The 12253-nt window shown below is 33.4% G+C and overlaps 1 protein-coding gene across 1 annotated transcript in view; it reads left to right on the forward strand.

Moving 5' to 3' along the window:
- Positions 1-12253, forward strand: part of LOC149796546 (coiled-coil domain-containing protein 134-like) — a 63210-nt gene that overhangs the window by 16986 nt on the left and 33971 nt on the right. The window contains exon 4 of the mRNA XM_089961248.1: positions 11010-11188. Within this exon, the coding sequence (XP_089817374.1) occupies positions 11010-11188 (179 nt within the window). The remainder of the gene's footprint in view (positions 1-11009; positions 11189-12253) is intronic.

Genomic DNA, 12253 nt, shown 5'->3' on the forward strand with positions numbered 1-12253 from the left:
TTGAACGCAAATTCATGTAAACAACTTTAAAAAAATGACAAAAGTCTGGTAGACACAGCCCCCAGCCAAGACAATAGTCAGAGAAGCTAAAACTGTACCCTCAATCATGGATAAAGGCCAAGTACACAGTATAGACTAAATATACATAACAGTGATTAACAGTACACATGTTGGCTGTCTGGTCCCTGTGGATGGTTCTGTAGGAAGGAGGCCATTCACCTAAGGTAGGTTTGATCACATTGAACGTGCTATTGATGGCATCTTTTCATGAGGCCTGCCACTTACCAAAAAAGGATTTTTTAAAACCAGGTTTAAAATCAGTGTATGGGATTTTTAAGATCAGATGGTTGTAGAGATATGCCAATGTTTGCAGCACTGTCTGATATTTTATTACCTTTGATATTGACATGGCTGGGTAACCAACATTATACAGTACTTTAAAATTGTGAGAAGGCACACAGCTCAGTATGTTTGACGAGAATATTGGTAAATAATGGGTTTTTCAACTTCCTGTTGTGTAGTGACTGAAGTAGTGTTAATGAATTAGAGAAAATAATGGAGCTTAAAATGTTTTGTTTAGATATAATTCTGTGCAATGTATATTGCCCTGATTTCTGCTGAAAATATCAATGCACCATCTCCACTAATGCAGGCTGCAGCCACCATTGTACCATCCTTTGAGCTGTCATTGTAACCTCTTGGGTAGTATGTGTAGTTCATAAATTTGGCGAGACATTCCTTAAATGAAAAATGGAAGAATTTGTCTCTGATGTTTATCCTTTAAGAACTTAATAAGTTCCTTTTGTTATTTTAGATGCCAGGGAGATGTTTCGAGAACAAATGACTTTTTGGATTTTTGAAAGGTCATTTTTTGTATTGTCAAGGCAGGAAGATATTCTAATGTTGGAATGCCATTTGTTTCATTTTGGTATAATGTTTGTATTTGGGTTTGAAAACATGCAAATGCAGGGTTGAATGGGTCGGATCATAATTTTAGTATCTAAAGTAAGACTTTATAGCTGAAACATAAGACAAACATAGTCCAGATTGGATTTATAATAGGCTCTGTATATTAATGTTAGGGAATATTGTAAAGATAATGTTTAACTGTGATCAGATAGAGATAGCTCATTCACTTCAGCCAAAAGACTTTCACATGGAGTTGTCCTAAGCACTCCCAAAGCAAGTCATATTGCTTGATGTTGAATTTTAGTCAAGCAAATATATGACTTTCACATGGAGTTGTCCTAATCAATCCCAAAGCAAGTCATATTGCTTGATGTTGAATTTTGGTCAAGCATCTGTATAAGACTTTCTGGCTATAACATAAACAAGACAAACATAGTCCAGTTTGGATAAACTATAGATTTTATATCCTTAACATCACTCCAGTCAGTGTGCAGTACTACTTAGCATAAATCAAAGGCTTTCAAGAATTTAGCTTTCAGTTTTTTTATTGTGTCAAATGAAGGTGAGTTTTCTGTTGAAGACAATACCTAAAAACATTGTTTTCTGAAAAACCAGAATAAGTATTTCCGTCCAGTGTGAGTTTAAGATTAATTAATTTTGAATCTTGTTTACATTCTGTTGCAGTTATCTTTCAATTGTATGCACATGTTTCAATTGATAAACATATTATGAAATTATTAACATATATAGAGCAGTGCACACCAGGAAACAAATACTTCATAATGTTATTAACTTTATTTAAAACAGTAACAGATAAAATAATGCCATTTCTTGCTCATAGATGTTGGAGAAGGTGGTGCCCACTCTGTTTTTATACTTAATTTTTAACTTTATCTTTGTGTTCAGTAGTTAAAAGTCTTAATGTTTTGTGAAGTATGAAGATGTTATTGAGTCTATGAAGATGATAATGAGTCTATGAATATGAGTCTATGAAAATATTAATGAGTCTATGTGGATATCGAGTTGATGAAGATAATGAAAATATTAATGTATCTATGAAGATATTAGTTTATGAAAATATTAATGAGTCTGTGAGGATATTTAGTCTTTGAAGTTAATGAAGATATTAATGAGTCTATTAATGAGTCTGTGAAGATATTAATGAGCCTATGACTATGAGTCTATGAAAATATTAATGAGTCTATGAAGATATTAATGAGTCTATGAAGATATTAATGAATCTGTGAAGATATTAATGAGCCTATGAATTTGAGTCCGAAAATATTAATGAGACTATGTGGATATTGAGTTTATGAAGATAATGAAAATATTAATGCATCTATGAAGATATTAGTTTATGAATCTGTGAGGATATTTAGTCTATGAAGTTAATGAAGATATTAATGAGTCTATGAATATATTAATGAATCTATGAGGACATTGAGTCTGCCAGTATATAGATAATGAAGATTTTAATGAGTGTGAAGATAATGAGTCTGTGAGGATATCGAGTCTATGATGATAATGAAAATATTAATGAGTTGATGAATATATTAATGAGTCTGGGAGGACATTGAGTCGATATAGATAATGAAAATATTAATGAGTTGATGGATATATTAATAAGTCATTGAAGATATTAATGAGTTTATGTTGATATTAATGACTATGAAGATATTAATGAGTCTATGAGGGGGCCCCGAGTGGTCTAAAGTGCTCTCAATTACAGATCACTGCTATCTCACCTCTGTCTGCGTGGGTTTGAGTCTAGGATGCGGCCAATGTAGATTTCTGAGAAAGCTTGCCAGTAGCTTCTCGTGGGTCAGTGGTTCTTCCCAACCATTAATACTGATCGCCATGCATAGCCTATCGTGTGCTGACAAATGTTGTTAAACCCCACAACAACATCAAATAGTCTATGAGGATATTGAGTCTATGAAGATTTTGAAGATATTAATGAGTGGATGAAGATATTAATGAGTGGATGAAGACATTAATGAGTCTATGAAGAGATTAATGAGTCTATGAAGAGATTAATGAGTCTGTGAGGATATTTCATCTGTGAAGATAATGAAGATATTACTAGTCTATGAAGATATTAATGTGGATAATGAGTCTATAAAGATAATGAAATTATTAATGAGTCGATTGTGATATTAATGTACCTATGAAGATGTTAATGAGTCTGTGATGATATTAATGCGGGTAAGGAGTCTATAGAGATAATGAAATTACTGATGAGTCTATGAAGATATTAAATAGTCTGAGTATACTGAGTCTATGAAAATAATGAAAATATTAATCAGTCTGTGAAGATATTAATGAGACTGAAGATGAGTCAGTGAAGATATTAATGAGTCTATGGAAATATTGATGGATCTTTGACAATTTAAATTGGCTTCAGGCTGAAGATATAATGATTTTTAATGATTGAACAAAATGTGAATTCTGGATTTAATATCCTGCTTATTAAGTGCCCACGAGGATGCGTCTTTGAAAATAAAGATATAGAGTCTATGAAGATAATGAAAACATTAATGAGTCTATAGAGATATTAATGATCTTAATTAATATTGACTTCAGGCTAAAGATATCACAGATTTTACTGATTTAACAAAATGTGACTTCTGGGATTTAATATCCTGTTAAAGTGCTTGTAATCGGTTAACCTTTTCTAATCTTAGAAAGTTTCAAATTCATTTACTCCTATCTTTGCTGAACAAATTGCTAAATATCAAGTTCATGTTTCCAACATGATGAAAGAAAAACCTGACTTGAAAGATAACTGCCTTTTAGGAGGCCACCTGTCAATTAAGACCAGATACTTAATGGACAGAAAGTAATTAAAACTATTGAAATACCACTTTTCTTTAGAGACCATATGTTGGTAAAAGGATTAGTCTTTGTTTTACGGAACAAAAAAACTAAAATTCATTTATTTGATAACTTTGAAACGATTTATTTCAAGCAGACAGACATCTGACTTTAAAAATATGCTGTTTCATTTGGATTTAAATCATGAATTCTGCTATGAGAGACATCAATCAAAATCTTTATGGTGATTTGACTGAGGGCACAGTTGCCAGGAATCTATACTGGAAAAAAAAATAGACATTGTGACCCCTTTCATCCATTAGAAATGTTCTGGGTTGTTCTAGCTCATATAGCACAAACTTGAAAACATTCCACCAATCAAAGAATCAACAGGTGCTTGGTCAGTAACCTTTGACTGACTCTTGGCAACATTAAACAACCAGTGAAAATGCTTATTTGGCAAATCTTACATAGGCCAGGGATGGAGGTGATGGATCTGTGAAAGACTGGCTTCAGATTTCTCTGTTTATTATAGAATTTGTTTTGTTTGGATTTGTTTTTGTGAATGGGTGTCAGTGTCTTCAGTGTGGGCATTTTTGAATGGAATGAGATATTGCATTGTGATATCAGTGTAGTTTCATCATATGTATACATTTATAAATTAAGTCCAACTGCAAACTGAAAAGACAATGCATAATGCACCAATAGATCTGGGTCTTAGAAATAACAAATAAACAAACCACGTTAATCCTGATCTGCTGACACATTATGATATGGCAGGTAATGGTCTATATCAGGGGTCGGCAACCTATTTTACATAGCATGCAACTTTTCTTTCTGGATTAATTACAAAATCAATGAATGTGTGCCATCAGTAAGAGAGTAACACTGTTAAAATCAAGACTTTTGGCTACCCTTTAGGTGCCACACAAAACCTGTTGATGTGCTGCCTTGTTGCATGCATGCCATAGGTTCCCGACCCCTGATGTATGTTGTTTGCAGTTGGACCTGACTTTTAAGCAAGTATATACAGTGTATAATTTGTTGTCAATAAATATTTCAGTGAATATTTAGCAGGAAAAAGTTTAAATTATCTGTTTTACTGTTTATATTATCATTGCTTACTCCATAAATTTAAAATCTGGAGCAATTCTATGTTTAGTGTTCATGTATCTATCCTTTTGCCTGTCAGAAATTTTGTTTAGGACATGATCGTCAAGGTTACTTGCATATGTTTTATTTTAGGCAAGCATTTTGCTATATTGTAGAATTATGCTCCACAGTTATATCTATTATAATGTTTACTTACTTGAAATAAAATATGTGTGTGTGTAAGATATATTTTGATTTCTTGACTTCAAATTATGTTATCGCAGGAATTTTTTAGCACTGCTTTGCAGTATAAAGAATTTATTGCATTCCAGTACAGATAAGTAAAGATAGTAAACTTCTCATTTCAAGAAACTCTCTCTGACCGCTAGTTGGATGGAGGAATTATTGAAATTCTTGGAATGCATCTTAATTCTGGATTTGGTTGGATTAGGGAGTCTGGTAGTTTGTAAAAGGGTTGAATTCACCTTGAACAGAGTTGCCATGTTTATGTTCTGGCTAGTTTTGTTTATATTAACACCTAGTTTTGTTTATACCTCATTCTCTTTTGAGTTGACTGGTTTAGTCTATTGGGCAATGCTTCATACATTACTAGAAGAGAACAACATCCAGGCATATTTGAAACCTCATATATTTTGTTGTCATATGCAATTTCTCTCAGTATCATCTTGTGTTTAATGGTGTTTTAAAGTGTTTTATAGCTGTTAAAAGCTCAGTGCCTGAAATTTGACAAGAAAAATAGGGAGACTTTCTGAAACAAAACTCAAAGATGAATATCTCAAAATCAGACTGACATGCTGATAGTATACATTGTTCAGTGAAGCAAGAAAATACCAAAATGATCAATGATAAGTGAAACTTATAAAATGACAGATCCCTCATACTTAGAAACAATAGAAGAAGGAAAAAAATATCAAGGGAAGGATTACAGGCTGGTGTTTCTGAAATTTATTATATTCCAAACATGGGTCAACAAACTATGAAAGCTGACATCTGTAAAGGGTATGATCTTTTATGAACTGCTGTCTTGTGTATGAAGGATGAAATTTATGAGGCAGGTTTCACTCTGTAATGTATACGCTCATGTATAAGTTAGAGCTAGTTGCTATCATCATAGAAAAAAGTGTGCCATCACATACTGTGCTGGCAGATCTGGGTCTACACATTTTGGTTTGGATTGATCAATATAGACCCTGATCAGTTAGTGCTTTATGTGATGGCGAATGTTGTTTGCAGCTGAATTTTACTTTTAGGTGAATATATACAGTAAAACCTGTCTTGAAAGACCAATGCTATGTGAGACCATCTGTATTGAAAGGCCATATTCACCATACACCGATTTACTGATTATATAGTGTTATGACCTGTTATGAGAGACCATAATTTTTGGGCAGAAGGGGTGGTCATTCAAGAGAAGTTCTTTGTATTATAAATTTCTAGGCTGTATTGATCAAAATGTGGGTGATATAATTTGTATGTTGGAGACTCCTGCGTAAATGCTGGTATGTAGCAAAGATGCATTTAGCATCTGGTCATTTAATTTAAGTAGGAATGGCAGGGATTTCTTTTAAACTGTGATTATTTTTTTTTTTCATTATTGGTCTGGAAATTCCACCCATCTCTTCTCAACTGGAAAATTAAGCGGTTGGACCCTTCGTGGGAGAGGAGATTATGGTTCTTTGTCCTGGTCACACCTGGCCACAGGAAAGGCACTCCTGTCTACCATTTCCTTGGCATTATATAGCTAGCAATGTTAAACGTGCCATCAAAACCAGCAAAAACGAAAACAGGAAAAATGAACATACAGTTACAGAGCTAGATTTGTATTTGAAAACATGTATACCCCAAATAAACTCATGCTAGTGAATTTGACAGTGTCCAGAAATATACAAAAGTGTCTGAAAAACATTGATACCCCCACTGCAACCAGGCAAATCAAGTTCAAACTGTCCCCCAAAATTTAAAAAGTGTTTTAAAAATATGTATATCCCTGCTATAGCCAAAGATATCAAGTTCACAAAGTCCAAAAACTTACAAAAGTATTAAAAAAATATGTATACGCATTGCAGTCAAACAAGTCAGGTTCATAAAGTCTCTGCAAAAGCTAACAGTCCAATTTAAAATCACAAGTAACTTTTAAGAATCTTAAAATTTGTATTGGATATTCTCAAATGATCAGCACAGTCTGGAATGACCTGATTATAACATTATTATGATGTCATTGATATGATGTCAGGGTTAATTACAAATGATAGTGCTTAAACTTGACACAGGATCTGAATCAAATGACTTTGTTGTGACTTTAAAGAAAAATGCTAATGCAAGTTAAGTAATTCCATTGACAGACATATGAAAGAAACCCATGTTGTCGCTAAATAAAAGTATACAAGAAGGGAAACCTTTACTGATTTACAACTTGCCTTCTATTCTCCTGTGCAGTGTTTCTGGTGTGGAAAACTGGTGTAATTGCAAGACATGATCTGAAAGATTCTCTCACCAACCACCAATATAGCCATTTCTTTATTTCATAAAAGTCGATATCTTCAATCTATGGAATTTTTTGTAATGAAACTTTTTAAATACTGATTTGTTGTTTTACAGCTAGGGTAATTTCATCTATGTACCGGTAGTGATGCATATTTTTTGTATGGATATTCTGGTAAGAGCACTTTTTTAAAAAAATGCACAAAAAGCCTATATATATACATTTTTAGTGATCATGGGTTTCTTGGATGTAGAAGTATCCATTTTTCAAAATGTGAAATACTCCCAACATTTTTGAAGCAATCATCCATAAGTTAGTTGATAATTACGATATAGTCTCGCTTATAAATCAAGTCCAAATACAGAAAACACAGTCCTATATAATAATTCACCAGTCACTCTGGGTCTATGCAGCTTGTTAGGAGTAATCAGAACAAACAACACAGACACAGATCTGCCATCTCATAATGCACCAGCCAATCTGGGTCTATGCAGCTTGTTAGGAGTAGTCAGCAGAACAGACAACACAGACACAGATCTGCCAATGCATTGTGCAACAGCAGGACATGGTCATTCATATTTGCTGTTGGACGTAAATTAAAAGTGGCTATGTATGTTAATTAGGCAGCTTGCATGTAATGCATGTTTACAGGAACATCCTTATCAAATTTTAGTTGTCCATGGCCTGTGTTAAATTGCTAGTCCTGGTTGTATGTAAATTATACATGCAGGACAGAGAGCTGGACATTACTAATACTCATATTGGCAAGCTATAATAAATTGCCTCAATTAATGATTAAGGGGGTTAAAAGTGGACATGAGCCAGATTAGGCAGGGAGAGGGTAATTTTATTATCTGCTAGCAGGCAGTGTCTGTTAGAACTCTGACTCCAGTGCCCATGGAGGCACAGGATTTTGACTTCTGGACAGTTATGATTATGATATTAAAGGTGGGCACCCATTGGATTCACTTCCTGTAAGCTCACTGGGGGGCCCTGCAATTAAATGATACTGGAGATTTTGGTATGTTTGTATTTGAAGATGATGGTATTTTGTGGAGATATGTCAATTAGCCTTGTAGATAAAAACTAGCTTCAAAGTTCTGGAGATTGTTGGGGTCAAGTTGTCTATAAATATGGGGAACAAGCCAGCATAAATCCTTTAATCTGTCTATCAAAGAGTTAAGTATTTAGGCTTTTTATGTGGCATACATGTAAATTAGACAGGTTGGTACTTACAGTATAGAGGTTTGAAAAAGTTCCTGTTTCTTGAAGATTTTGAGCTAGATTAGATCGAAGACAATATTTTTACATGCATATCTTAAGCCAGGTATAACATGATGTGGCCATGTCTGTCTATCTGCATGTACACTGGTCTTTTGACATTTGCTTATCTGGCCCATAACTTCATAATTGTTGGAGACATTTCAAAAAAGCTGTACCCAAGATTGTTATTAGTACACAGTTCAGCCTTTTATCTCACTATCAAGACCATTGCAATAGAAAATGTTGTTCTTTAACTTATAACATTTCCAGGAGTATAACTCTATCTCTCATATACACGCACACACACGCACGTGCACACACACACACACACACACACACACACACACATGCATACAATGTTGATGGCCAACATATTCATTAATATGTATTCCAACAGCTTCATTATAACATTCTTTTATTTGGACATTTAATTGGTTATAGGATTAATTTTTGTTGTCTACCTGAGAAAATTTCCTCATTTGTAACAATTTTATAACCTGACGCACCAATGACAGATAAACAATGTCATTCATTTAAATTACAAACGGTAAAACAAGAAATTTACTGGATAAAATGTATGATAATCACATGTCATTCATAATTGCTAAATAACAAAGGCCTAGCAAAGGGAAAAGGGGGCCTCCGAGTGGCCGAGTGGTCTAAAGCGTTGTCCGTTACGGATCACTGCCATCTCACCTCTGTCTGCATGGGTTTGAGTCTCGGATTCAGCCAATGTGGGTATGTGAGAAAGCTTGCCAGTAGCTTCTCGTGGGTCGGTGGTTCTTTCCGGGGTTTTCCTGGGTTCTTCTTCCACCATTAATACTGGCTGCCATGTATAGCCTATCATGTGCTGAAAAATGGCGTTAAACCCTACAACAACATAAAAATGCAAAGGGAAAATATAAATCCATGTGCAGGTATAACATCGTTTTGGTCATGGCAGGTTAATATATAAATCCATGTACAGTTATAACATGGTCTAGGTCATGGCAGGTTAATATATAAATCCATGTACAGTTATAACATGGTCTAGGTCATGGCAGGTTAATATATAAATCCATGTACAGTTATAACATGGTCTAGGTCATGGCAGGTTAATATATAAATCCATGTACAGTTATAACATGGTCTAGGTCATGGCAGGGGAAAATATAAATCCATGTACAGTTATAACATGGTCTAGGTCATGGCAGGGGAAAATATAAATCCATGTACAGTTATAACATGGTCTAGGTCATGGTAGGTTAATATATAAATCCATGTACATTTATAACATGGTCTAGGTCATGGCAGGGGAAAATAACATGGTCTAGGTCATGGCAGGGAAAAATAACATGGTCTAGGTCATGGCAGGGGAAAATATAAATCCATGTGCAGGTATACTTTTTTGAACCAAGTAAGTCATTTTTACTCCATTCATGAATTTTGATGAGGCTTTAACCAGGTCTACACCTTATCAAAAAATATTTTTATCTGTAGGTTAACAGTCAAGGTCTTTAGTGTAAAGGTCAAATGCAGTGTATTATATCTTGCATTGTTTCTTAATGGATTGTCAAAATTCCTAATGGAAGCAAGTACAAAATATTGCCACAACTGTTTACAAGCTATTGCCTGAATATGAAGAATGCTGAGCATGTTGTATGAATAAAAATATGTCGAAATATCAAGTATCCAAATGCTGATTAATTTAAATTATGAATAGAATCGATAGAATCTCCATAAACTTAGTTTACCTTGATGAAAGCCTTTTGAAACACAATCACAAGAACACATGTTAAATGATTGTTCATCACATCTCTATTATCATTGTGTCAGGAGAATCCAAGTTTACATCCAGTAGAAGTGAAAAGCAAACATAACATTCGTATAATGAGTTTTAGAATTCATTATAGGATCTTAATAAAATGTTTTATTATTTCTACCTTTTCTGCTGTTAAATATATCAGATCTCTGTAAAATATTTAATATTTACTTTGCTACTAATACACACACAATATATATATATATATATATATATATATATATATATATATATATATATATATATATATATATATATATATATATACAGACAGACACACACACACACACAGAGTTTAAATTTTTATTGTGCCTAGTAATTATATGATCTTGATGACTGAAAGACATACCTTAGCATATACCTTAATACAAAGGACACTTACTCATAAAGGACATTATGAATTTCATTTTCTCTTCTATGTGAAGGACTGCTTTCCACATAGTACTTTATTATCTGATACAAAAAATAATATATTGACAGATCAGGGTCAGTGTTTGTTTTACTGATTGGTCCTAACAAACTGCATAGACCCAGATCTGCTGGTGCAGTATGCAATGGCAGATCTCAGTCAATGCTTCAGAAACTGAGTAATGATGGTACATATACATAATTTGCTCTCCATTCCAGCTGTAGCCCTAGTTCTGGAGAACACTGCCATGTTTGGGGACTTGGTCTTGAGGCTTCCGGACATAGTGCATGCCATCTACAAGAAAAACAATGAGTGGCGGCTAACCATAAGCTGGGCTGTCTGGTTTTGCAATGAGTCCAAAATATATGATGGAGCCCATAAAAAACTACTCCATCTGGTATTTTCCTAAGTTTCTTTCTTCAGCTTTTTAAAAAAAAAAATTATTGTTAGATTTGTTTAATTGTGTTAGTGCAGATGTTTTGTTTTTAATTTTACAGTTGCATAGCTTGCGTTCTTCTACAACTTAACGAAATCTGTAAAATGTCCTTTTGTTTCTTCTTTTTTTTTTTAAATTTCATTCTTTTTGAAGTATGTGTAATCCCAATTATAATAAGTTGGATCTCTGTTCTTGTTCACCAATTTTGAAAAATATTTCCACCTAAAATGATTACTCGGCTTTTCTCATAAACTTTGTATTAATAATATGATATCAACACCTTGTAAATGCTTCAGTTTATTCTGAAATCAAACAGACACTACTGCAAATAGTCAAAAGTAAATTACTACTCTTATCCAGTTATGTAGTAGTTGAGGAAAGGCTGCACAAAACTGAGAATATTTATGTAATATATAAAATCATCATACAGGAAACTACATTTTTTAGTTGTTTATTCTGGTGTTATTTTTATGACAATGTGAAAATGCATATGAATTAGACATTTTTGATTATGAAAATGTCTAGATGTGTAGGAATTAGGAAACTTTGATTGTGAAAATGTGATTATGTGCTGGAATTAGAAAACTTTGATTATGAAAATGCAAAGATGTGTAGGAATTAGGAAACTTTGATTATGAAAATGCAAAGATGTGTAGGAATTAGGAAACTTTGATTGTGAAAATGTGAATATGTGTAGGAATTAGAAAACTTTGATTATGAAAATGTGAAGATGTGTAAGAATTAGAAAACTTTGATTATGAAAATTCAAAGATGTGTAGGAATTAGGAAACTTTGATTGTGAAAATGCAAAGATGTGTAGGAATTAGAAAACTTTGTGAAAATGTGAATGTGTGTAGGAATTAGAAAACTTTGATTATGAAAATGTGAATATGTGTAGGAATTAGGAAACTTTGATTGTGAAAATGTGAATATGTGTAGGAATTAGGAAACTTTGATTGTGAAAATGTGAAGATGTGTGGGAATTAGACAACTTTGATTATGAAAATGTGAAGATGTGTAGGAATT

Source organism: Sinohyriopsis cumingii, chromosome 6, assembly GCF_028554795.1.
Source record: "Sinohyriopsis cumingii isolate HCF-2022 chromosome 6, ASM2855479v2, whole genome shotgun sequence".
NCBI classification, from domain to species: domain Eukaryota; kingdom Metazoa; phylum Mollusca; class Bivalvia; order Unionida; family Unionidae; genus Sinohyriopsis; species Sinohyriopsis cumingii.